The 26694-nt window shown below is 37.2% G+C and overlaps 2 protein-coding genes and 1 long non-coding RNA gene across 4 annotated transcripts; 2 read left to right on the plus strand and 1 right to left on the minus strand.

Moving 5' to 3' along the window:
* The first annotated feature begins 2270 nt into the window (after positions 1–2270).
* Positions 2271–7089, plus strand: LOC146314322 (uncharacterized). 2 transcript variants are annotated; one of them, XR_014771960.1, is made up of 5 exons: positions 2271–2841; positions 3702–3788; positions 3897–3931; positions 4030–4098; positions 5742–7089. It is a non-coding gene; the product is annotated as an uncharacterized LOC146314322 (long non-coding RNA). The 2 variants fall into 2 exon arrangements; XR_014771961.1 differs by having other exon boundaries at positions 2272–2841; positions 6448–7089.
* Positions 7090–14993: 7904 nt separating this feature from the next.
* LOC146314323 (uncharacterized) lies at positions 14994–20445 on the plus strand. The gene is made up of 6 exons (XM_084738033.1): positions 14994–15289; positions 16134–16202; positions 16308–16348; positions 16482–16574; positions 18596–18681; positions 19776–20445. Exons 1-6 carry the CDS (start codon positions 15194–15196, stop codon positions 19817–19819), a joined length of 429 nt encoding a protein of 142 aa, XP_084594159.1. The 5' UTR covers positions 14994–15193; the 3' UTR covers positions 19820–20445.
* Positions 20446–20757: 312 nt separating this feature from the next.
* On the minus strand, positions 20758–26634 carry mtfr2 (mitochondrial fission regulator 2). Its single transcript, XM_084737497.1, has 8 exons — positions 26506–26634; positions 24930–25112; positions 24634–24738; positions 23997–24121; positions 22503–22711; positions 22074–22389; positions 21720–21903; positions 20758–21339 (listed from the first exon to the last, which is right to left on the minus strand). The coding sequence occupies exons 2-8, from the start codon at positions 24999–25001 to the stop codon at positions 21295–21297; spliced, it is 1056 nt and encodes a 351-aa protein (XP_084593623.1). The 5' UTR covers positions 25002–25112; positions 26506–26634; the 3' UTR covers positions 20758–21294.
* Positions 26635–26694: the final 60 nt, after the last annotated feature.

Consider the following 26694-nt stretch of genomic DNA (forward strand, 5'->3'; position numbering starts at 1 on the left):
CAGATACATTGGTCCACCATATTGAGTTGGGCCAAGTTGAGTGATGGTGTGCGTGCATGAGAGAAGTAAGTTCTGTTCATTTGTTCAGTTTTTTTCACTCAATTAATGAGGTGTAGTTCACATATATGCACATTTTATGTTCATGTTTTGGGATACTAGTGCAGATAAATTGTATGTTATGTTTTTGGACATTGTACCAATTTAGCACTAATTAAGCTACTACCAGGCTAGATATATATATTATATATATATATATATATATATTTTTTTTTTTTTTACAGTGAGCGTTTCTTTAAAATGTTTTAGTTTGTAAGAGAAATATTAAAAATTAAATTAAAAATTAACAACAGATTCTTCCTTCTGTTATTAAAAAAAATCTAAGCCAAGCAAAAGTTTTCATGTAATCATTAAAATATAATTTTGACAAAATGAATGTTACTGTACATTAATAGAGTATTACAAACAATACTTATCACCATGCCTAACGTCACCATGTTGGCCAGATGTATCATTCGTCTGAGCAGCATAGCAAAACAAAATGTCTTACTTCTGTGCCATGATGGTCCCTGTTTGCATATTTTAGGCTGAAATAAACATACTTGTACAAATATTTGTGGAAGTGAGGTTGCATGTTTGTATTTGGATGTAAATTACCTCAGTGAATGGTGAATCAGTCCGTTCGTTTGAACAGAGCAATAGCATTTTTGTTATTCATCACAGTCGAGGACTTGGACTCTTGGGCTGTGAAATGATCTTAGATGATACATCTCAGAAGATATCTTTAACAGACATCTAATATGCATATACATCTCTAATCTAACCAACTAGGATGGATGGTTTTTTTTTTAGATTTTGATGGTGATGAAGAACAATTTTATGTACTTTGTCTGGAAGCACATGTTGAATCTAAAGTCATCAGTATATACGGAAAGCCTTGTTGTAAATTTGCTTCACAGAAATTAGATTTGAATTCAGAAATAACCTTGACCAAGCTAAGGGATTAATGTTCCTGTCTGGAGGGATTAATGTACACAGTCAGAGTGAGGACAGTAAAGTGGGAGAAAGTGTGAGGAGATGACATGTAGCGAAGGGCTTTAGGCAGGAGTTGAAACCACGGACGCTGCAGAGGACTCAAAGCCTCTGGACGTGGGACGCACACTCTACCAACTGAGATTCCAAGCCACCATTTAAATAGTTTTTTGATACACAATAGTGCTTTACATTAGTTAATACAATATTGTATACAAAACATAAAAGACGCAGTCGTGATGAAACTATGCTGATGTCATGTGCAATACATCACTGATGTTACATTTGACAGGAAGAACTCATCTGAAATGAATTAAAATGGAAGACAGTGTGAGCTAAATATTCTAGGATGAAATAAACATACTTGTATGTATCTGAAAATAGAACCATGCTTTTGTTACTTTACAGTGAACAGTTTAGTGTTGCACTGCCATGTTTCTACAATAGCCCAGAACAGAGAAACCAAGCCTCAGCTGTTGATACAAACTTTTGTGTAACTTTTTTGTGGCTGTTGTAAGTTCTCCTCCATGCTTGATAGGGAAAGTGTGATGAGTTGTTTGCGATCTGGCACCATTAGATGCCACAAAATCCTACACACTGGTCCTTTAAGTGCCCGTATAAAACCACAGGCATCATACATGACAGTTTAACAAATTCCATACTCGAGTATTGAATAATGACTGATTCAGAAATATAATAGTCAAACTACAATATATGCAACTTGGTTTATTAGTTACATAACTCAGTCCACAGTAAACAGTGAAATATCTGCTTAAAAATCAGACTTTGTTAAAGGTAACAGTGGTCAGAAATGAACATATATACACATATCTTTATCACAGCAATGGAAAGGAACACTTGTTCAATAGTGTGGGTCAAATTGCAACACTACCACTCCCAAAAAATGTGAAATCCTTTTCGAATGTTGCAGCAGTCTTCCAACTTCCAGTTTGAACTGGAAAAGCGCAATGAGTAATAGTCACCAGAAAACACGAGGGACAGTCAGCTGCTCATCATATTTGTCTGACTCTGCATCTCAAAGAAATTCATATTCTACTAGTCTTAAACAATGAACTGTAACATTTCAACACTTGCGTGTCTTAAAATGTCAGACATGCTATATGTTTTGTTTATCCAAATGTTTCCAACAATCTTCAATCACAGAGAAATCCATTATTTAGTCAAGGTATGGTGTGTTTCCAGCTAGCTGCTGCAACTTTGGGAAAACACGGGAGACAGAAGATACATGAGAGAGAAGGAAGGAAGGAAGGACGTTTTTTTCATCAGTTAAATTGGTTATTTAAGAGTGAACATTACAGCTCCCACGCCACTTCATGTCATCAAACTTTTATTGTTTTAATGTGAAGAGAGACCCCTCATGGCAGAACTCATAAATTGCATGTTTAAATCCTGTCTACTAATAACTGTTAACATAAGGCAGATTTCCATGAAGACAATCTTTTTTATAACCAAGTAGCTGTAGTTCCCTGCATGTATTTAATGCAAAGTTGGGTTTTCTATGAGAAGTGAAACAGAGATTTGCTGATTGTTGGGATTCTGGTGGTTAAATGCAGAAGTATTTAAACCAGTGAGGAAGTGCAGATGTATTTTCCATAATTTCCAACACGGACATGTATTTAGTCACTGCTTTGGGTGTGAACAATTTGGACGGTGTGAATCAGAGGAAAGAAATTCATCCACTGAGCACAGACGTTGCTTATCTGTAATTTCTCTCAGTTGGGATCGTCGAACAAAGCAGACCAGCAAGAATGAAGGGGATGTCAAATCAGCGTTTTGTTTGCAAGGAAACAGGTATGTTTTGTTTTGCAGAAAGTCATTAGACATAGAAATATATGGCATGTTGTCTTAGATAGTGATGTTACATATGTTTGGGGTTAATTAGACCCCTGAGACGTCTAACTCCATCTGAGGCTGCTTGTGAATAAAATGTATGAAAACATGAATAAGATAAGTCCAAATAGACTTATTTTGGATTTGGGAGGAGTAGTGCTGTAAAAGGTCAGTCAACACCAAGTAGTTCTAGTATTTTTTTGTGGAGGAAGAGAGGTGCTTTTATATATATATTTTTTACAGTGAGTGTTTCTTTAAAATGTTTCAGTTTGTAAGAGAAATGAATAACAGATTCTTCTTTCTGTAAAAGCTGTTACTAAAAATAATCTAAGACAAGCAAAAGTTTTCATGTAATCATTAAAATAGAATTTTGACAATTTGAATGTTACTGTACATCAAAAGAGTATTGCATACAATACTTGTCGCCGTGCCTAACGTCACCATGCTGGCCGGATGTATCATACGTCTGAGCGCCATAGCAAAACAAAATGTCTTACTTCCGTGACATGGCGGTCCCTGTAAGTTTTCATATTTTAGGCTGAAATAAACATACTTGTACTTACTTAAGTATTTGTGGAAGTGAACTTGTGGAAGTGAAGTTGCATTTTTGTGCTTGGATGTGAATTACCTCGGTGAATGGTGAATCACAGTCAAATCTGTTGGTTCGAACGGAGCATTAGCATTAGCATTAGCATTGCTTAGAAGCATGATGAGGAAATCAACAATTTATGCAATCTACTGTTTAAGGAGTAGAGTTTGTTATTACAATATCGGCATAATATGAGTCATTTCATTGTCATGCATTTTTGATGAAATTGCAGATTTCCGTAGAGTGTGTGGACAATGTCTTTGGCGTTCCTGGTGTCATCATCTATGACGATAAAAGTTTCAAAATTTCTTCACAACAAGTAAGGTTTATACCACTTAGTTTTAAGTGTGCATTAAAATTGGTTCTTATACAATAGATATAATGCATTTTTCTAATGGATTAATGTTTCCTTATTATTTGGCTACAGGGGGCTCCTGTTGGTGCTGGATGTAGACCTCACAGGTTTCTTATTTTAATGCCATCTTGAATTACTGTTTGTCTGCTCACCTGTTGATGCCACTTGTCTATCTGATTCACTTGTTTCTGTGCAACTGTTGTAGTTCTGTGAGACCTTTCCAATCCTCCAGATCTGAGGAAACTCCCATGGAGCGTGATCCACCACAGGCCAGGTAAAATGAGCATGGAGATTCTCCCATTTAATGTACATATCCTTATAAGACTATGTTTCACAAATATTGTCCTCTTCAAAAGGAGAACACTAGACATTAATGACATAAGAAACTGTGTGATTGTGCCTTCAGAATAGTGGTTGATTATGCTTTATAGAACTCTGTCCAGCTATGTCAGTATTCATTCATTCATTCATTCATTCATTCATTCATTCATTCATTCATTCGTTGCCCATAACCGCTTATCCTTGACGGGTCGCAGGGGGCTGGAGCCTATCCCAGCTGACACTGGGCAAGAGGCGGGGTGCACTCTGGACAAGTCGCCAGTTTATCACAGGGCACTATGCCAGTATGATTTTTAAATTTTATTTAATCTATTTAACCTTTATTCAAGTGCTAAGTGTGAGTGCTATGTAGTAAATGTGTAACTCCGAACAAATTAACTAAATGTAATTATTTAACAAAATGTTAAATTAAAGGAATTGGGCAGGTATGAAAAACATATTCTTACAAGAGTTAACAGAAAATACTGCCCTGCACTGTGACAAGAACAGCATTAAAAATATATATGATTATTAAACCACCTTTTAAGCTACCTAAGTGCTGTCTTAAACCATAAAATAAATAAAACGAATCCTGTTAAGGCGGTGGTTTAGGACTCAGAAGCAGCAGTTGCAAAAGGTAAGGGGGGATTTATTGTGACAAACAAGGGTGAGGTAGGTAGCACAATGAAAAACACTAGAATCTGAAGTGATACAAGGTAGTACTGAGCAGCCGATAGTGTGCCACTAAGCTGCCTGAACAATCTGGAGGTGAACAGCTGGAGAGCTGGCTTCTTGAGCTGAGTGTGGATGAGGTGATTGCATGCAGGAGTAGAGGTCCACCAGGTGCCTGATGAGATTGCCGTACCCACAACACACCCACACACACACAGAGGAGGAGGAGATGCAGGGTAAACAGGGAGAGCACAGGAAAACATGTCTAAAACAACTTTAGAGTTACAGCCTGAGCCATGACAACTCTAATACAAATTAGACTAACATTAATAAACCAAAACATTCATAGCCAGAAGAGAGACGCATACAGTTTTGTTATCAATGTACAGTGTGTATGTATGTATGTATGTATGCATCTATGTTGCCTAGTTCACTGCAAATAACGTAGGGAATCTTTTTTTCACAAATTTTGATAGTGATACACTCATCGGAGTCTTCCTCAGTTATCATCAAGGAAGCAATCACCTTAGCCAGGAGCAGAAACTGGCATTTGGGGCAGCAAGAGTTTTGCAAACTTACAGTAATGTATGTGGCCTGAGAGGCTACACACAGGCCTCCATGCCTTAATACTGAAGGGTGTTGGCTTTGTACACAGCCTGAGAGAAAGACACCACTCAGAGACAGTGGTCTTTGTAATAAAGATGTAAATACACCTATGTCTCTCTCTCTCTCTCTCAAAAATATTTTAAGTAGGGTTTGTGCATTAACAATAGTTAGTTACTACTACTAAGTTACTACTATAGAAATTCCAATAATCATTTTTATTATATTTTGTTTATTGAAATATTTCTGTGACCATACTGAAACAAAGAGGCTTTGTAGTTTATGCATGGCTTACTGAAGGTAGATTTTGTATTTCCTGTGCAGCAATGAGGCGCTGTGGCAATGTGATGACCAAGTCCCCATGGAGGTGGACATGCAAGTGGAAGACAACAGCGGGCAAGTTATTTTCAGTGCCATGGCATTGATAGTTTTCCAGTAGTTTCTTAAGACTTAAAAACACAGCTGCTAACTCTTCATTCAGTGAATATGAGACTCATGCAACTGATTTTAATCACTCGAGCTCACGCCACCTCTTCTCATGCTTTTAAAAGTTCATGCCAAAGTCAGGCGTTCCTTGGTGCATTTGTTTTTTGCATGAAGGAAAATTTGGTTGCTTTTCATGGATTTGTTTTGCTTACAAGACAAATTTAAATGTAAAACAAAGACACAGTACACACTTCCATAGACACAGGCGAACTAAGTTACACTGGACCAGTCAGACAGCTGTGGACTGAGTCACAGACTGAATGCAGCTGTGGTGCAGTGGTGCACCTTTTTGAAAGTTCATTATTATAGACTGAGATATTTGTATTTTTATTGCATTATTTGTATCTGCATAAAGCTATGAGTGGATATAAGGTCATTATAAGATTTAGTGGTTTTAAAGGGATAGTTTACTCAAAATTGAAAATTCAGTCGGTATCTACTCACCCTCTTGCTGATTGAAGGTCGGATTTAGTCTGGTTTATTTAGGAGATTCTGCAAAGCTGCTTTTATGTCACTCTAAATTAGTCGTTTATATTTGTTGCAGTACTGAAGAGGAGGAGGTGGATGGCACAGTTTTACTGAGGACACTGAAGACAGATGATGAAGACCTTCCAGATGAACCTGCAAGCAAGCAACATTAAGCAACATCATGTGTCGGGGAGCAGTTTATAAGTGACAGGCTCTTTGACACTGGGAGCAGCAAAACACAAAAAATACCAAATCTTACATTATGTTGCTTTACTACAAAACTTTGATTAATTTGATTATTGACATGAAATATGACATGGAAATCTTTCTCATCCTACCATCAGTTACATATGGCATAAACCAGTAATTATCCAGACAAATCAAACAAAATCACAAATGTCAAGTAGAGGTGAGGTCAGAGGTCACCAAATCCATTGAATTTTTATACTTTTTTTTGTCTGGACCAACGATGAGCTGACCGACCTTCCCCAAAGCTGCTACTGTGACCAAAACAAACAAACAAACAAACAAAAACATCATCTAACTTGTTACAACTGACAGTGTCACTGGTAATGTGCTGTTGAATCTGCTCTTCTGAAACACCTTCAGGAGCGTAATTACTATATCCTGTACTGTAGTGTGGGCCTCACAATGATTGATCATGAACAGTCAAATTATCATTATTTATTTGCTTTAGTAAAACTGAAAGCTATATATAGAGAGGATATATTTTTGGTACATTTTGTTGTTTAATAGCCTGCATTATTTAAGTTGTTTGGGTTCTTTTCACACACATTTCCAGTACTGTAAGAAAAGCGCTGCTGTAAAACAAAACATGTGAGGTGCAAAATCACAAAGTCTAAAAGATTGTTATGACTAAATGTGTCTGTCTGTTAAACCAATGAAACTCTATGTCAATACCCTTTTGTCAAAGCTCAATAATAAATTTTGCATGCGTTACCTAACAAGAGCTGTTATTTTACTGAGGGCAAACCACTCAAATTCCACATTGTAAGAAATACACAATCACAACTGATTCTTTACACTCAACATTTCCTGTGGATCAAAACAATCAAAATTTATTTTCTGGTTACATGTACCAGAAAATCATGTCAAAAATAAAAAAAAACTTAAAGGCACTGAAGCTTTGGAGTTTTCATGGTCCAACAACACAAGTGGCATGACAATAAAGACATTTTAACTGAGAGTGCTTTCGGGTTTTCTGCAGTTTTCTGGTTTATGTTCTGGTTTGTAAAAATCATGGTATAAGGGTAAACAATAACACCAGATTTGACTGACCCTTAAAGGTCCAGTTTGTATGATTTCCAGGGTATATAATGTATAATTATATTTATGTTTTTTTATTTTGTTTTGTCTTTTCATTTGTTTGCTTTCCCCACTAACCTTGCTCTGGTTAAATCCCACAAGGCAATCTTAAGGTGTGAGTTGTAAAACAGTGTGCAGTAAAAATATTACATGTATGAACTCTGAAATGTGCTAACTTGTTTGAGAGCAGACTTAAGAAATGTAGTGAACACAGGCGTGTAGTGGAACCTGTCCTGTTAGTGATAGCTGGGACATGGTTAAGGTGAAAGGAAATGTGATTTGTAAAGCTAAACTTCTGCAATAAATATGCTTTAATACTTACCTCCTTGTTTGTCATTCTTTAAACTAGTCACTTGTTTTCGTGTAACTCTACTTCAGATCAAATCAACAATGACTCATGCACCAGTGATGAAGAGATGTTTTCTTTCCAGATCTAGAATGTCTAAATCAGATACCTTTCAGACCACACAGACACTGTGCTTTTCTTTCTCACTAACTGCATGAAAAACATCAGTGGAAGAATTTAAATCACATATTACAGGCAGCAAACACTGCTTTCTCTCTCATCGTCTGTATGCTTTTAATCTGAAGGGCTGGGGTCTCCCCTGTATTCTGCAGCCTTAAAGCCTTTGTTGCACTTCCAGAAAGTCTGAAGAGTGATGCTGGCGTAGTTCATGGCAGCAGTCTGAAGCCAGCCATCAAGTTAGCTACATGTGACAATGAAGGACAGCTACAAAAGCAACCAACATGCTCCAAAAGTGGACCTTGGCCCGCTCTCCTCCTCTCCCTCAGCGAGTAAAAAGACTGACGTCCCCCTGCCCCTTGAAACTAAAGGACTGACCATTCACCCTCCCCAACATTAGATTATCACTCTGATTTTTATACAGGTGTAAATAATAAAATTGTGTTTTTTTAACCCATTTTAATGTTGTGTTGTCTTTTGCCTTTATAATCCTGGTTGTCAAATTGGGAGTCTGCAGACCCACTGCAAGTAGGGGTGTTACAGCATCACTGGTGGACTCACCAGGGAGGGAAAGGATGGCAACTACCTCCATATTTGAAAAACACAGCAGAAATCCCCTCTTGGATGCCTCAGTGGTAGATAAAACAGGATAAAGTGCTCACAAAGGAGGCCCAGCTGCACCCTTAGCCCTCAGTCATAAGTCATTGAAATCGAAACAGAAACTTCAGAATCATGTCGAGTGAAGGAAAGGACTCCTACGAGGTGGAGACTGATTATATCTCATTTGCTACTGCTGCTATTTCTAAAGGCGGACTTAACAAGGCTTGTTATTTAGCGACGAGGAGCCTGCTGCCTTCTTAAAACTTCTGCCATGAATCAGGACATACGGATGAACAATCATATTTTTTTCCTCAAGGATGGTGGACCAACATAGATCAACATGAACCAAGAAAAGTGTTTTTGAGCACCTAGTCACAGTTTGGAATTTAACCCACAGCTGAGGACTAAGCCCCAATACATGGGGCCAACACTCAACTGAAATACAAGGAAATCTTTTTTTTTTTTTTTAAAGGAATTACACAAGGAGCCTAAGCCAAGATACAACATAGGATTCATAATTCTGTGTATCTAATTTGAGAGCATTTCTCCATGGACAAATGTCTACATTTACTTTAAGTAAGTACATGATCTGAATACTTAATAATTCATTCATTCATTCATTTCCTGTAACCGCTTATTCCGTAAGGGTCGCAGGCTGCTGGAGTCTATCCCAGCTGACATTGGGGAAGAGGCAGGGTACACCCTGGAAAAGTCGCCAGTTCATCGCAGGGCTGACACACAGAGACAGACAACCACTCACACTCACATTCACATTCACACCTATGGGCAATTTAGAGTCACCAATTAACCTAGTATGCATGTCTTTGGACTGTGGGAGAAAGCCGGAGAACCAGGAGAGAACCCACGCAGACACGGGGAGAACACGCAAACTCCGCACAGAAAGGCCCTGCCCCAGCAAGCCGGGGGATCAAACTCAGAACCTTCTTGCTGTGAGGCAATCACTACACCACCGTGCCGCCCGAATACTTAATAATAATTATTATTATTATGTTATCTTAGGGCATTAAATCGATCGCAACTGGACTGGCAAGTCCAGTCCAGTTGCGATCGATTTAATGCCCTAAGATAACTATGACCTGGATGGATGAGAATATTCACAGGCATTATAATTATGTCTTGTTTTATGTTGTTGGTAATATGTAATCAGTTTCATCCTGTCTCTGCTGTGAAAAACACAGCCGCTTTGTGATATTATTATTAAACATGTATAATGATTTATGTGTATAAATAAAGGTCTAACTCCTGGTAGACCTCTTGTGAACAAACTGTTAAATAAGAGAATACTGTACATATACAACACCAAATAGTTCTGACAGGAAGGATAACTTTTACATTTTTTCATTTTTATTTTTTATTTTATTTTTTATATTTTTTAAATAATGCCACAGCCCATTTTGAAATATGAAAATCTTCTGAGGCCCACTCTAATTGCAACTGTTATCAACATGAGACTAACTGTTTCAGTGATGATACGTATGTTCTCGTGTTAATTTGACAGAAAAATTAAGAATAACAGGTAATTTTGATCTAATGGCTTTGTTTTGTTAGTTGTGATTAATTAAAAAAACAAAACAGAAATGTTTTAAGGTAATTTCAAACTTATAAAATTGAAACTTAAAAACCTTCCCAAACTTTGGGCAGCACTGCGTAAGATACGTATAATGTGTAAGATACGTAAGATACGTAAGATACATAAGATACGTAATGACGTGTAAGTTAGCGCAAGATACGTAATGACGTGTAAGATACGTCACCCTACTGACATTGAAACACCTTGAATTTGAGAAAGGACAACATGGTATCGTTGGAGGCAGAAATTCATGTAAGTTTAAAAAGGCTAAAATGAACATAGTTGTACAGGTATTTGGTTAGGGTTAGTATGAGGAAGTACTGCAGTACATTCAAAATATGTTCGTATTTGGAGCCACGTTGTTTCGTTTGTTCGACACATTAGCTATGTGCTATAGCATTGCTGTAGCATTGCTATAGCATTGCTATAGCACTGAGGAAATTATGCAATCTGCTGTTTAAGAAGTAGAGTTTAGTATTGTAATATGGGCTTTATAGGATACATTTTATTTTCATATCATTATCTGATCAATGTCCGTATATTTTGATGCAGTTATCTATCGAGTGTGTCGACAATCCCGTTGGGCTTCCAGGTGTTGTCGTCTATGATGATATGATGTACACCATTTCTTATCAAGTAAGATTTGCACCACTTTGATTGAAGTATACCTTTAAGTGAGCTTTGTTTTTATTCAGTGGATACATATTCATGTGAATTATATGTTTTTTTTTTCTACTTGTTTGGTTATAGGCAGCTCCTGTTGGTGCTGAACATGGACTTCACATGTTTCTTACTTTAAGGTTTCTTACTTTTCATCTTGAATTAATGTTTGTCTGGTCACCTGTTGACACCACTTTTCTATCTGATTTACTTATTTCTCTGTGCAACTGTTGTAGTTCTGTGAGACCTTTCCAATCCTCCAGATGTGAGGAAACTCCCATGGAGTGTGATCCACCGCAGGCCAGGTAAAATGAGCATGGAGATTCTCTCAAGTAATGTGCATATCCTTAAATAACCATTTTGCTGAATATGCAAGTCTGTCTATCGATGCATGTTTGATAATTTAAATCTAATTTAATTTATTCAAGATTTATTTAATCAGTAACACAGCACCTGTTTCTTGCAGTACACACATTTTTAATTTAACCATTCTATCAGGTACAATTCCCAAAGTATGGAAGGACGCGCATGTTATTCCATTGCATAAAGGAGGAGATATTAATGATCTTAATAACAAAAGACCTATATCTAAATTATCCTGTCTGTCTAAAATTCTTGAATTGTTAGTAAATAATCAATTGAAGTCTTTTTTAACTGCATATTCTGTATTGAGCCCACACCAGTCCGGTTTCAGAACTAATCACAGTACCATCTCTGCAACATCTCTAAGCAGCAGTGTGTAAAAGCAGGTAATGTCCAACCTCATTATTGTGATACCTACAGTACCCATCACTATACTCTGTATAACAAAGTTTGCTGGCAGTCTCTCTCTGTGAGACAAGACCAACATTGGTATTTATTTATTTACAAAGCGCTCCTTAAATAATTACCAACCTACCTTGCATCACTATTACACCTAAGGACAGGAGCTTATCAGACCCGCTCTCAGGACTGGATAACACTCCATGTTCCTCATGTTACCTCTGAACTAGGAAAGACTGCTTTTAGATTCTGTGCTCCTGACACATGGAATAACTGCTTAAATGCACTTTAAAGTTAGAATCCCTGATAACTTTGGGAGATTTTAAAAACATGCTTAGAAGTTTTAATGTTCTTACATGCACATGTTTTAACTAGGAATTGTATTAATCAATTGTAAATTTCTTATTGGCTATTTATTTTATTATTTCTCTGTCTTTTCTTGTTTTGTTTCTTTTATATTTCTGCTTTGTTGCCTAATGTAATCTCGACATCATTGAAAATGAGGGCCACCCCTCAATGTATTCCCAAGAAATAAATAAAGGTTGAATGAATGAATGAATGAATGAATGAAATACAGACCATGTGATCCTATTCCATGTGGTAATGATATGCCACAACTCTGCCACCTACTGGCAAGCAGTGGTGGACAAAGTACTCAACCTCAGTACTTGAGTCAAAGTATAGATACTCCTGGTCAAATATTACTCAACTATAAGTGAAAACTTTGTGATCTTGAAAGAAGAATTACATTTCTTTTGAGAGACTTCTACTTTTTAAGCTAAATGAGCTATTTAAAACTTAACTTGGATTAACTGGAAAATGCACAAAGCTGAAAACTGTTGTCTGCTGTTGCGTGAGCTAATGAAAAGTTTGCTTTTTATGAACGCGTGGTTCAGCGCTGCTACAAATATATGATGATCTTACAGAATATGATGCATGTTGTTGTAGATTAAACTACTCAACAGTATTAAAATTCATCCTTAAAGATCGACAGCAGTATAATGCAACATTCACATGACTGCAGCAGTAATATTTATCCAGAATCATCATATATGATAACAAAAGGCTGTCAGGTAACATTTAATTGTAGAATGAGTACTTTTACTTTTGATACCTCAAGAACATTTAGCTGAATATTTTCCTCAAGTAAGGTTTTGAATGTTAGACTTCATACTTGTACTGAGTATTTTCACACAATTTTACTAAAAAGGATCTGAATACTTCTTCCACCACTGCTCATTAGTTTGTGAATGACTTACTGAAGGTTGATACCATGTTCTCCATGCAGAAACGTTGCACCATCGAATTCAGCTGCTGACGAGGAGATCCCGATGGACGTGGACCCGCAGGAGTGAGAAAACCCTCATTCTGCCGAGGTATTTCAGTCCTTAAAAAAACCATAGGGGTATTAATTTGTAGTTTCAGTCATTATAGCTCAATAATAATAACAGCTTTTGGTTGTTAGTTACTAATGACTGTGTTTTAATCTGTTTATTATTAGGAGAAAGAAGATCTTCATCGATGCTCGGATGAGAGAGATCATGCTGAATTTTAAAAAAATAAATAAACATTTCATTTTAAATACCATGTTTTCATTGTTTTTGTTGTTGTTGTTGTTGTTGTTTTGTTTTTTACAGAGCATGCAAATGCAAATGCATTAAATTCTGTACATTAGCATGTCTTGTATAAAACCAGCCTTTTTGATCCTTTAAAATGAAATTACATGTACCTGCAAGGTGAATTCCTGAGTTTTTAAGAGGTAAAACATTTAATTATTTTAAAGGAGGTTAAAAAAAACAATTCAACTATCAGTATCAGGCAACACTTTACTTTTCATAAGAAGAGCACATTAAATACATCGTTTTTCTTCATCATTATAATTAAATAATACTGTCTATTGTAGCTTAAAGATGCCCTTATTTTTGTTTTCTTTTTACTCACTCACATTTCCTTCACTGTAAGAACTGATCTGTGGTGAAAGTGTCGAGTAACGTTAAAGGTCTGTTCTCTGAATGTTCTGAAGAAGCTGTCTTTTAATTTTATCTGGAACTGGATATAGTTGGGTTCAGTTTTAGCCAACCTACATTTACAAATCACAGCTCATGATTTAGCTTCATTAGCTGTCAATTTAAAACAGAATTTTACAAGTCTAGAAAGTCACAGTTTGCGGTAGGTTTGTCATAGTTTAGTTTTGTGTGAAACTACTCAGTGACCTACATCTCTCACCTCTCACAATGTACGTCTTCAACACCAATCTTAATGCCCCTTGTAACGTTATCTTACCTTAAGTGTTTTATCCAGAAACTCCTGGTTGTTTTATCAGCCGTGAAGAGAAATAATGAGTAAGACCCTCCGTTGTGTGACTACATCCCAGTACGAAAACACCCAGGCATCGTAGCTTCAGTGTGTAGACTTCCTAATTACATATCTTCACAGTCTATGTGAACAGTTTTACGACAAACTGCGACTGTCTTGACTTGAAAAATTATCTTTCGAACTGACAAACACGTATGATAATGCAAACAGGATCAGAAAATAATTTGTCTCTCGCCACTGACTATAGTTCCCACACAGTTTTACTTACGATAAGGTCACATATGGTCTGTAAAAAATACTTAACCACTAGCTTTCATGCTGAATGCACACATATTCTAACCACAGTACGTAAAGAATAACAAAACCTTTCTTTTACAGGCTTGTCAGCAAACCAAAAAGGAGAATAGGATTAACAAGAGTATCATAAGAAAAACCTGTGGCTGTCAAGTCCAGGGGGGGAAAAATACTTTTAGGTGCTCCTTGTTAAGAGTGTTAGAGTTTATTGTATGTTGCAGTGGAGAGGTAAGATGACTGGTGAGGGCAGAGGGCAGGAGAACGTGGGTGGATGGTTTGGCAGCATGAAGTCACACAAGGGTTTGTGGACAAGCAGGCAAATTGATGAAGGATGATTCTGAGGCACAAGGAATGACAGTGACAGGCTAGGAAACACAAGGAAACAAATTATAACTCAAGATCAAAAGTAAAGAGGCCTGAAACGTGTGACACACAGAAGCACAGAAATTCCTGCCCTGTTTTTCCAATAGGCAAAAAAACATAACTCTATATTTACAAGGAATAGATACAGTTAGTGAAATGATCATGTGAATAACCAGCATTACAGAAACTTGCACGTCATCATTTATGGTGGAGTGGAAGGACAACGTGATAAAGGGGAAATAGCGGGAAATAAAGAGTTTCTTATTGGGATATGTGAGAAAACTCTTTTCATTTTGCAGGGGCTCCTCGTCTGCTATGAATCAGAGCATAATCATGTCTTATTCAATGTACAAGAATGGAACAACAATGGTATCTGTTTTTTTTTTTCTCTCGGAGATGGTGGACCAGTGTGGACCAACATGATCCAAGGAAAAGCTGAGGGGAAAAATGATTTTTAGTGGAATTAAAAAAGGAGCCAAAGCTATTTTTATATGCCTAATTTGGGAGTACTTTTACACTGAGGTATTTAGACACTCACTTAAAGTAAGTACTTGATTTCAATACTTATTCTTTTACCACTGACGGAGTTGCTTTTGTGAACTGAGATATGTACTTTAATTCTGCCATTTCAGCAAGTGTCACAAATTAGTGACTGAATTATTTTATGTTGTCTGTAATATGTAACTGGTTTTAACCTGTCTCTGCTGTGTAATGCATTTTGTCCCTTGCCTTTCAAAACCCCTAAAGATAAATATGATTGTAAATTGGTTTTGGAAAAAAAAAATCCTTTGTTTAATAAAAACAGAAACTTTAAAGAAAAAAAGACATAAAAAAAAAGGATTTTGGGTAAGTGCTGCGTTAAAAAAGTACTTCCACATACACAGCATCTGCTGTAGACTAAGATGTACATACTCAAAGTACGTACTAGATCTGTACAACATATCCTTCGTATACATACTACATACAAGACAAACTGTGACATCAGTGGCGCATGCGCCGAGAGAAACCCAATAGCAACAAAGCATGCAGGCCATGTGGATACGTGACCTACAAAATCCAACATGGCACTGCCCTTTGAAATGGAACATCTTTGCAGACTTTTACAAGAAATCAAGCAAAATGTACAAGTGTTGAGTATAAAAGTAAAAGAATTACAGTTTATGATTTAATTTTGTCAGCAGCCAGGTCACTTCCTGTTTGTGTTTATATGCGAATTAGTGACTAAGACGAATACGCTCGATGTGCCCCTGCCATTAGCAAAGTTAGCTTGTTTAGTTTTAGATTATTTTACAGTCTTTCTGGTTAAATTAGAAAACTTGAGTATTGTTATATGGTACATATATGGTATGTAGTACCTTCACAATGTATTTTTTTTATGATATTACAGATTTCTGTCAGGTGTGTTGTTAATACTGGTGTGATCAACTGTAGCAATTATGTTACCATTTCACTCCAGGTAAGTTTCTACTGGCTTGTTAAAAAAGCAAATTAAGTATGGTCTTCTACTGTAATATATTGTTTTTTTTATGTAGTTTTCATTATGTGTTTTTGCTCCTTGCAGGTTGCAAATGAGAGGACTGCTTCTGATGAAGACCCTCACAGGTTAATAGAGTCTTATTGTTGGGTGCACTACACTTTGCACATGCAATGCATGAATATTTTGCTTTTATAATATTTTTAATCAGTATCTGTCTTGTCACCTGATAATGTCGTATTTTACTTGTCTCTGTTGCAGTTCTATTAGACCATTCAAATCCCTCAGTTGGATAGATCAGGACAATGCAATGGAGTGGGAATCTGCAGGGACTACAAGCACATTCCTGGCAAAGTAAAAATGATTTGGTCTGTCTGTTTAACTCAGTAAATGACCTATTATCTTCTGAATATTCCAATATTTCAATTCTTTGAATTAAGGATTAAGAATTACATTTGGTGTCATCGGTGTTGAATTACATGTCAAATTACTTTTTTGCATAGTTAACCGTTGAAACTATATTTTTTGGCCATTAAGAGGAAATTAATGATTTTTTTACCTTTATTTTACCACTGCTTATATACTATAATTTAGGTGTCAATTTGTCATAAGAACTGATTATTGCTATTTATTTACAAATGTTCAGAGACATTGTTGGATGATATTGTAGAAGTTATTGGGCGAAATACCTGGTGCAATACCCCTTTACTTTAATTAAAACAACTAGATTTCTTTGTTGGGTAGCTTTGTTATTGTTCAGCTTCTTCCAGGGTGAAATAATTAGTAGCTTTGCTTTCGAAGTAGCTTTTTCAACACAGCATTTGATTGAGTATAATTCAATAGATGGTATGCACTACTGTCTTGAGTGTCGAAACATCCTGCATCATGGCTTCCTTTGGTAGGGGAAACTGTGAAACCAGGAGTGAAGCAATTGAGTATCTGTGTGAATAAAGACAGCTGGTCTGATCCATAAACCTACTGCGACATGCACACAGCTTAAAGGGACATTATACCAAAAATACACATTCCTTCTTTTACCTGTAGTGCTATTCATCCATCTAGATCATTTTGGTGTGAATTGCAGAGGTTTCAAGTTATCGGGTATATAGATGTCTGCCTTTTCTCGCAAATCATTGAACTAGGTGGCACTCGGCTGGTGGTACTCAGACAACTAAAAGGCACATTCGAAAAACTCAGCGATGTCCGTAGACATTGTTGTGAGCAGTTTCTACTGACCTACACCAGCCAGCTGTATCACCGCACAGAGCAGAGTGTGTAACATTAGCTCCTCTGAGCAAGCTAGTGCTGTGATACAATTGGTGGGTGTGGTTAAGTGGAAAGAAAATAGTTCCTACGTGATTGTTGTTGAGTTTTTCAAATGTATTTTTTGGCTCTGAGCACCACAAGTCGAATGCCGTCTAGTTCCATTACATTTGAGAGAATATCTCCAAAACTCAGCAACTCACACCACAACAATCTAGATGGACAAATAGCTCTACAGTTCAGAGAAAAAGTATGTGTTTCTGGTTTGAAGTTGAGCTGTCCCTTTGATCTGACTTTCATTTTGATTTTGTGTACTGTATACCACTGTGTAACAAGTCACAGAGTGAAAAGGATGCGACCAATATGGCTGTACATCTGACTGTTAACCCAGTCAACAGATCAACTGTGAAACAAGTGATGTACACTCAAGGTTTTGGAAAATCTAGTTACTGTGAGCTCTAATAAATACTGTTACATTGAGCTGCTTGTTTCCAGCAACTGTTCAAATGTAAACACACTGATGTACTAAACTAAACTTAAAGACCGATCTAAATCAGAAACAGTAGAGAAATGAGAAACGCTCTCATGAAGCCTTCGCTCATCTTCAGTTGTGGCATTGGGTAATTTTTTGTCAAGTACATTGTTAAGAAGATGCACGTCAGCCCGTTACATTATTCAGTGTTTAGGAAAATGTTGGCATGACTTTGAAAACTACTTAAGGCTCATTGGCAGAGGTAAAATTTAACTAAGTGCATTTATATTTTGAATTTATGCTGCTTTTTACTTCTACTCCACTACATCTCAGGGGCTATTTTTTTTTTCCATTTTACTCCACTACAATTTTCTGACATTAGATGTCAAGTCAAAGATTTCAGCAACCTTTGAAAAACTGTTCCTTCCAAAAAGTGATCTTTGGATGAAAAAGGTTCTTAGTGGAATGCTTTCTTTAAAAAAGTGCTCTTCAGAAGCAAATGGTTCCAGGTAGAACCTCATTTCTATTTATTTATTTATTTTTATTTGATTTTGCCAATAAAGGATCTGAATATTTCTTCCACAATTGCTCATTAGTTTATGAATGACTTACCTAACCTGAGACTATGTTCTCCTCACAGAACTGTGGCACCATCAAACTCCGCCACTGACGAGGAGATGGAACCAATGGAGGTGAACGAGCAGGAACAAGACTGCCCTCATTCTGGTAAGTTAATACAGTTCTGTCTCAGGCTGCTTTCTAATGGTGATGAACATCATCATTGAGCTCTCTCTGCCCCAATATGAAATGCTACATGATCAATCAAATAGGTAATTATGACTTAAGAGAACAATTCACAATTTTGGAGATCTGCACACATTTCTGCCACATTTTTGGCATTATAGCAGCCCATTGCCGCCAAAAGGCCATCCACTACACAAACTAAAACAAAAACAATAACTAATAATAATGATGTGAGTACACACACTGATGAATGATGGAAAATGGGTAGAGATGACTTGATGCTGTACGAGGTGCAGAAAAACAGTTAGTAGAATCCAACATACTGTTTACAAGTCTTGTCATCTTTTGAAGACAACTTTTTTTTTTTTATTCCAAGGCACCAATGTACTAAATTTAAATTTGGATGGATTTTGATTGGCTGTCAGTGTTTCTGTCATTCCTCAAACTGATGTGAAAGTGATCCTAACGATATTGTTCACCACTGTCGTTGTCAATATGGTTGTGATGGGGATTCGTCCAGTTGAGTTTGAACAAATTTTAAAATAACATTTAGTTATTGTTATAGTTATAGTTCTTGGCATGGACACTGACTATGGATAAGTAGTAGATACAACCCCAGTTCAAAAATCCTGAACTATCCCTTTAAGAGGAGTGAGAAGTCAATTCAAGGAGCAATGGAGGCTGAGGAGAAGATTTAACATTCATATGATGATGCTAATATCGACGGTGTCACGTGATGATCACAAAGTACCTCTTGATATTTTGTCATGATACTGACAACTTGACTCTCTGCCTGTACCCACAGGACTTTTGTCACTAATACCAGCTGCCCTGTCAGGTAACTGCTGGATATTTTAATGCTGTTTTTAGAATCCATAGTGTAGTAAACTTGTAAACTTGTAGTGTTGTAGTCTCAGATGACTCGACTTTAACTTGACATTTTACAACTCAGTTTATAATAGACGGTTTAGTCTTTGTGTCATTTTGTTATGTTGTGCAAGACTGCGTAACTTTTGGCTGTTGATTACTACTGACTGTCTTTTAATCTATTAATCTATGTTTTAATTTATTATTAGGAGGAAGAGGACCATCATTGAACCATCTGTTTCAGGAGATGTGAGGACAAGACAGATAATCATTTCATGTAAAACATAAGCAAAACTTGTATAAAATCAGCCCTTTTGACTTGTTAAATTGAAGCAATGTGTACTTGCAACATGACTTTCTAGAGGCTTTAATAATTTCTTTAAAAAAATGGGAAATTAAAGCTGTGAGAAGTGAGGTGTCTGAATATTCTTTGCTTATAAGAATATAGATGCATTGGAGAGTTTTATCCATCAATTACTGACAACACTTTACTTTAAGTCCCCTTATGCAGCAGTCATAAGCAGCATATAAACATGGAATTCATGGTTTATATAAAACTATAATGTAAATCTAAGCAGGTATGTGTTAATTCATGTATGTGTCCAGTATAACTCTTCATGTGGCACCTATAAGCAGATGCTGGTATATAACCAGCAACAATAAAACACTTATAATTATATAATTCTTTATATGAGAACTTTCAATTGTGGTGAAGATGGATGAGCCAAACAATATTTAGTACTCAGATTATGAGTCTTTAAGTTTAGATTAGAATTAATATTAACTCACCATGAGGACTACAACCTGTGAAAATGGTATGATCTGTAGCTCTGGAGAGAGCCCTCTAAACACTGCAAAGAAATGGTCTAATGAAAGATTGTGTCCAGTTGTATTATGGGAATTGAAGGAACCAGTGTTTTTGGAGCTTGATCCATACTCAGGACTAAAATTGAGGATATCTCAACTTCTGTTGCTTCGATTTTACTTATTCTTTTTCAAAATTGAACTCAACTTTATGACAGTGCAATACTAAACTGATGAAGAACTGTTCAATAACCCTGACGTGCAATCTTTGCTGCAGTTTGAATTTAATGACATCTCACTGCTGTAAAAATTACAAATTTCAACTAAAACTGGATTTAGACATATTTAAAAATATTAGTAAACATGAAAAGAACAACAACAAAAAAATGATCAGTGCACATCAACATTTTAATAAAATAAAACAACTTGAAACAGCAGTTGCATAGAATAGAATCTCAGTACCCACCGTTATTCATTTCACTTGTATGAGGTAATTATTAAGGCCTCACAAAGTGACTTTGCAGACATTATAGCAGGTAGCTACAAGCTACAGTGCCAACCTGGTTATAAACATCATGTCATTTAAAAAGAGTACTATTGCATGAATAACACTGGAAACATTCGACTCCACTGTAGAAAAACAAAACAACTGTACCAAAACCCTTGATCACAGCGATCGCTGGAGCAAAACTATACATTCAAGCCAGCCAACAAAGAAATACTTCACAGAAACAAACACTTTGTCCATTGTGAGACAGACACTCTTACAAGAACGACAGACAAACAAAAATAAAATGAAATGTTAAGTCAGTAGCTGCAGTAGAAATCCTTTTGCGAGGCACGTCTGTGGGAGCTGTAGTAAGGACTGTAAAAGGGATGTGTGTCTTTTGAAATTTTGGCGTCATAGGTCGCTGTTCAGCGGGTTTAGAGGTGGAGGCGCCCCTGACTACGCCTGACATGGAGAGGAACCTGGAACAGAAGCATAACATTTTTTAAATAGGATACAAGAACACAACTAAAAACACACTCTGCCACAAAGACATTTATCTGACCTGCTTGTACATCTTTTACCTGCCGTATGCTTGTTTGAAAACTCATGAAGATCAATGATTACTAATTTTTTCCCTCTTTCTTTCATTTTTTTAATATAGCAATAAATATCATATGGTGGTAATTAATGTGTAAAGGTACTGATAAAGAATATTATGAATTCCTCAGATATAATGGGTCATTTCACGCATTTTCTCTTGCTGCACTAGTGATCCTGCTCTTACTTCTTTTCCCGCTATAAAAGACAACCAGTGAAGATTAATAAATTGTGTGAGTATGTGTCTCTGGGAAAAACAAACCTTGGGTGTTTCCGGACTGCCGAATGGTGACAGTTCCAGTGAATTCTCTTTGTCAGAGGAATTGTTATGGCGATGCTGGGCGAACTTTCTTTTTAGTGCTTCAGCAATTAGAGCAGCAGGGTCAGAAAGCAACGCTGTACCTCCCTTACTGCGCCTCCTCCTGACTGGTGTGCCTCCTGGTGATCTACAAAGGAAAAAAAGGTAAACAGACAGTTGGTGTATAGGTTAGGTTAACAAAGAGGGATGAAAAAATAAAAGCAGAGAAATAAATTAGGGCACAAAACATCATGTTTTAATGAATCAACTCAATCAAAAATTCTGGCACATCCATATTCAAATAATCCTACTACCTACCTTTCCACTGAGCGCAGTTTAACTTGATTTAAGTCCTTGAGAATATCTAGCATGGATGGAATCCCTTTAACTTCTGAAGCCCTGCTGAGGCCTGAGTCCTGGGGCTGCAGCTGCCCCTTATCGGGGTCCTTCTCGTCCTTCCTGCGCTGGCGGATCAGCTCAAATACAGACGTCTCAGTCGAGGAGCTAGGACAGGGAGGAGGTGGAGGGGGAGGTGGAGGCGGAGGAGCAGCACTGCGAGGCGTGGAGGTCAGAGCTGGTGGAGCGGGAGGAGACATGAAAGGCATGCCTGGTGCATTCTGGGACTCTGTCAGACCTAACAAAACATTGAAAGAGTACAAAAAGGTTAGAACATTTGTTTGACTTATAGAAATCAGTTTAACGTGCTGAAAAAGAGGTTGAGACAGTCACGGTGCAAAGTGTGTGAACCTGAGCCCGGAGAGGTGGTCACAATCATGGCAATCTGAGCTCGTAGTTTGAGCAGCTCGCTCTCCAGCGCCGAGATCTTCTTGAGGGCGTCTGGATCAGTTGTCTGCCTCACGGATCTGCCTCCTCTCTGGACTTGATTCAGGGCCGGTCCTGGGTATCTCACCACATCCCGATTTACAGTATTTCGCTTCTGTGGAGGCAAATGGTTCCTATGGAGACCAAGCATCAGTTTTGTATTTATCTTAAACTTTCTAAAAAAAAATCCAGAAATGCACCTATTAGTGTTTTCACAATACTAGAATTTCTAACTTCAATACAAGACCTTGAAACATGATATAGATATTCAATACTACAGGGAAAAACTGACACCAAAAATAAAGGATAAATTAAGAGACTACTACATTTTATTTTTCTCTCTCTCTTAAAGCTTAATTATATAAATAATGTCAGAAATTAAGTAGTTAAAATAATGTGTATTAAGCACAACAGCATCTAATTTACTTCTGAACATGGTCACAGTATTTTCCTATCAACTGAAACTCTGCTGTGTGAGAAGCCTGACAGCTCTCAGGTGGATTAGCTTAGCTTTGAGAAAGCTAACAACGTGACAACACACTCATCAACATCTGGACCATCTTCTTTAATGCTTCAGTGATGCTGAAATAGGAGCTGTCACTAACCTCTCAAAATTCTTTAGAGTTCGGCGCGTCCATCCTTCAGGTGCTTCACTAAATCTGTTGTGTCAGCACCTTTCATTAATACTGCCCTGTGGCATCGCTCGCATCACGGGCGCGCTTGTATCTTTTGCTTTTCCTTGTTCGTTTGCCTCAAATGCAAAGTATTTCCAAATAGCTCTCTTGCTGTTTTCTTTGTCAGCCAGAACTGATCATGGAGGCTCTACACTTTCTTTGAGCACTGTAACAAAACCTATAGGGTACCTACAGGTACGTTACCATTTAACATTGTGTTTTTATACCAACCAGGAAGAGAGTAGCAGCATGAACTGATCATTATACTGTCTTAGAGAAAGCAAGCCTTTGTGTTTGCTTGAGAAGTTTTATAGACTAATGCAACAGACAACTGAACAACAGCTGACATTGCATTTGCAGCTACACTAACTACTTTTATTAACAGTAACGACAGAACAAGTATACGTTAGTACCTTACTAGCCGTCTACAGTAAACACAAATATTTACTGGTGGAAATATCCACTCAGTTGTCTGTTGTCTTGTTGTTCCTCTGGGCAGAGACTGTTTCACTCACTTCATCACACACGCTGTGCTGCTTTTGACATCAGAGTCCAACAAAAACTATCCAAAGTGAAACTCACAGTTTCTGTTGGTTACCTCAAGTCTGTATTGTGCCAGGTGCTTCTGCCTCTCTTTGTTCCAACACTACAGGGGACTCGTACATGTTCTTTCACTCTCATAAACAGCCGATATGGTTTTGTCCTCTAGTTATACTTAAGTTTGCACTGGGACATGTGTTCTTACCTGGTCTTAGCAAAGCTGTCTCCCTCGTCCTCAAACACCCACAGGACGTCAGCGAATGAGGGGATGGCAGGTGTGTCAACAGCAATGTCGACATATCCGTGAGACTTAGAGGACAGCAGAGGGACCTAAGGACAAAACACAGACAAGGAGGGGTTACACATGGTGATGGTGACTACATGACAGAATATAAAAAAAAAAAATCACACAAGTCCTGAATAATTATGACATAAAATCTCTTGAATTTTCTCCAAAAACATTAACGTCTGCAGAGGAAGGAGTGTAAGAACGGAAAGGAGAAATAAGGAAGGTGTGACGTGTTTCATGTTAAAACAAATAAAGTTTTACAAATGAGAACTTGAGCTTAGTTTAGTACAGTATTCCTTCTGTTTGTTGCATATTTTGTTAGTGTTATATTCATGTATTTATTAATACACACACACACACACACACACACACACACACACACACACACAACTACAGTGGATTGGCTGAGTCAAATTTGACCAGATAAAGAAAAATATCTAATTTCATGATATATCAGATAGTTTTATTATTTTTACTCTATGTTTCATTGCTATTATAATAAACTGGACCAGATAATCTTTGGTTTGTTAGAAAACACAAGTACTACAGGTACCTGAAAGTGGACACGTGGTATGGGTGCCAGTGGCAGGTTGGTCCCAATCATCCGTACAATGCTGCGATACTGACCGCACAGCTGACTGTCCCACACTGGAACCAGCTACAGGCAAGAAGACACACACATGCACACAAAAACAACCCTGTTGAAACTTACCATCCTTACAAATACAATATAATAATGTTAGTGATTCTCAAACTAGGACCCAGGGATATTAAGGGGGGGCACAAGTAGTTTTTAAGGCTCCCTAAAAGTTAACTGATTGAGTGTATTTTGTGTGTATGTGCACTCACCATGTCTGGAGGCACTCCAAAGTACTCCAGAACGATGCGCAGCACATCGAGGATATCCTCTACCAAAGACATTGGAAGGACTTTTTCATGCACCAGCCGGTGACTGCAAAGCTCCTCTTTCTGCTGACTGACTTAGTAAGAGGCCAACACAGAAGGAATGCCACTAAGTCACATAATTTACACCTGGAACAAAAGAACACACACAACAATTAGGCTTTAAAAGAGAAGAATAAACCATAGAGGGTACACACTGATGTCATTTTCCAAATGGGACACACCCCCTCAGTTAGACTGAGTGGCAAAACATTCTGCAACATGGCTGCAAACATTATTGGAGAGATGTATTCGCAAGCAGCAGCACTGAAAATATGCAATGCCATAAATATATATATATATATATATATATATATATATATATATATATATATATTTATATTTGTATATAACTTGATGTTATTTTAGATTTTTAGATTCAGACAGTCTATTGGTGATATTGGTATCAGCCCCAAAAATCCAGTTGGTTGGGCTTTACACAGGTGTGTGTTTAGTGTTCTGTTACTATGCACTATACACTGCCTTTTATCAGATTAGAGTCATGCTCATTTTACACTGCACTTCAACTGCACTGTATTTTTTAATTCTTCTGTCTATTCCATTTGTTAAACCTTCCATTTTATTTTAGTCTTTTAAAATACTATTGATACACACACACACACACACACACACACACACACACACAAAAAAATATTATCATATTTTGTTAATATCTTGTCTTAATGCCTTTATATGCCTTATTGAATTGCCTTGTTGTTGAAAGAAGCTATACTTAAATAGATTGAGTTTCTATTCTCCTGCCTGATTTTTTATTGTGTCAGCACTGTGCAGGCTAATAATAAAAACAAAACAAACAAACAAAAAGAATTAACAATATATATTTTGTGTGCCTATAACCTTTTTTTTCTTTTTGCTGTGGTATCAAGGCATTAAGCATCTTTTTTAATATATATTTATATTATTATTACATTGTTTTTATTATAATTTATTATATTCTTTACCAGTGTATCCAAGTTTTGAAATATGGTATCGTGACAATCCTATGTTTTAACGTTCAAAATGTGTTAATTAAAATAGGTCTACCCTGACACTGGCCTGCCTGTAAGTTGGTGATGATTTTAGTTGTTTCTAACAAGAAAACAGCTGTTGGAGAGACTGATTGCAAAAACTTCATAAGACTTATATAGCTGTCGTATTTCACACAAAAACTGAACGAGCTCCTGGAATCGATTATTGATCCAACTGTCAAAGTGTCACCTGGTGGCCTCACAAACTGATGCTCAGGGAGGCAGTTATCTGTCTGTACCGTTGCACGAGGACTCGGCTGTAGAACCGCACTGGATCGGCAAAACTGAAGGTTCACAGTGGATTTAAGTTTTAGCCTAAAACGTGCAACCTTGTATTCAGGACAGTGCAGGTGGCCCGCACAGGAACCGCAGTGTGAAAGCTGCATGGCTCATCAAAAGTATACTGCACGACGCGAGGAAACATGCGGGATAAGCGGAAATATAAGTGTACTTACAGTGGACTTCTTGTTGTCAAAACGTGCATTTGTAGCTACATTTGTCCGAAATCTTCATAATAACCGATAACATAAACTGTAACTGCAGATTAACACGAAGTAGTTGCAGCTTCCCTCCTCGCTCTCGCATCCAAGCAGCAAATCTGAAGTCAAATAAAGCCGCAGCAGCAAAACCTCATCTGATTGGCT

Source organism: Lutjanus erythropterus, chromosome 15 (genome assembly GCF_056507025.1).
Source record: "Lutjanus erythropterus isolate fLutEry1 chromosome 15, fLutEry1.hap2, whole genome shotgun sequence".
NCBI classification, from domain to species: Eukaryota; Metazoa; Chordata; class Actinopteri; order Lutjaniformes; family Lutjanidae; genus Lutjanus; species Lutjanus erythropterus.

What these genes read in the sequence shown, in the direction of transcription:
- LOC146314323 (XM_084738033.1), top strand. Translation starts at nt 15,194, where the DNA reads ATGATTTTTAGTGGAATTAAAAAAGGAGCCAAAGCTATTTTTATATGC. An exon ending in TCTGATGAAGACCCTCACAG is followed by an intron (nt 16,349 to 16,481) that starts GTTAATAGAGTC and finishes TCTCTGTTGCAG; the next exon opens with TTCTATTAGACCATTCAAAT. An exon ending in ACAAGCACATTCCTGGCAAA is followed by an intron (nt 16,575 to 18,595) that starts GTAAAAATGATT and finishes TTCTCCTCACAG; the next exon opens with AACTGTGGCACCATCAAACT.
- mtfr2 (XM_084737497.1), bottom strand. Translation starts at nt 25,001, where the DNA reads ATGTCTTTGGTAGAGGATATCCTCGATGTGCTGCGCATCGTTCTGGAG. An exon ending in TTGGAGTGCCTCCAGACATG is followed by an intron (nt 24,739 to 24,929) that starts GTGAGTGCACAT and finishes TCTTGCCTGTAG; the next exon opens with CTGGTTCCAGTGTGGGACAG. An exon ending in GACCACCTCTCCGGGCTCAG is followed by an intron (nt 22,390 to 22,502) that starts GTTCACACACTT and finishes ATGTTTTGTTAG; the next exon opens with GTCTGACAGAGTCCCAGAAT.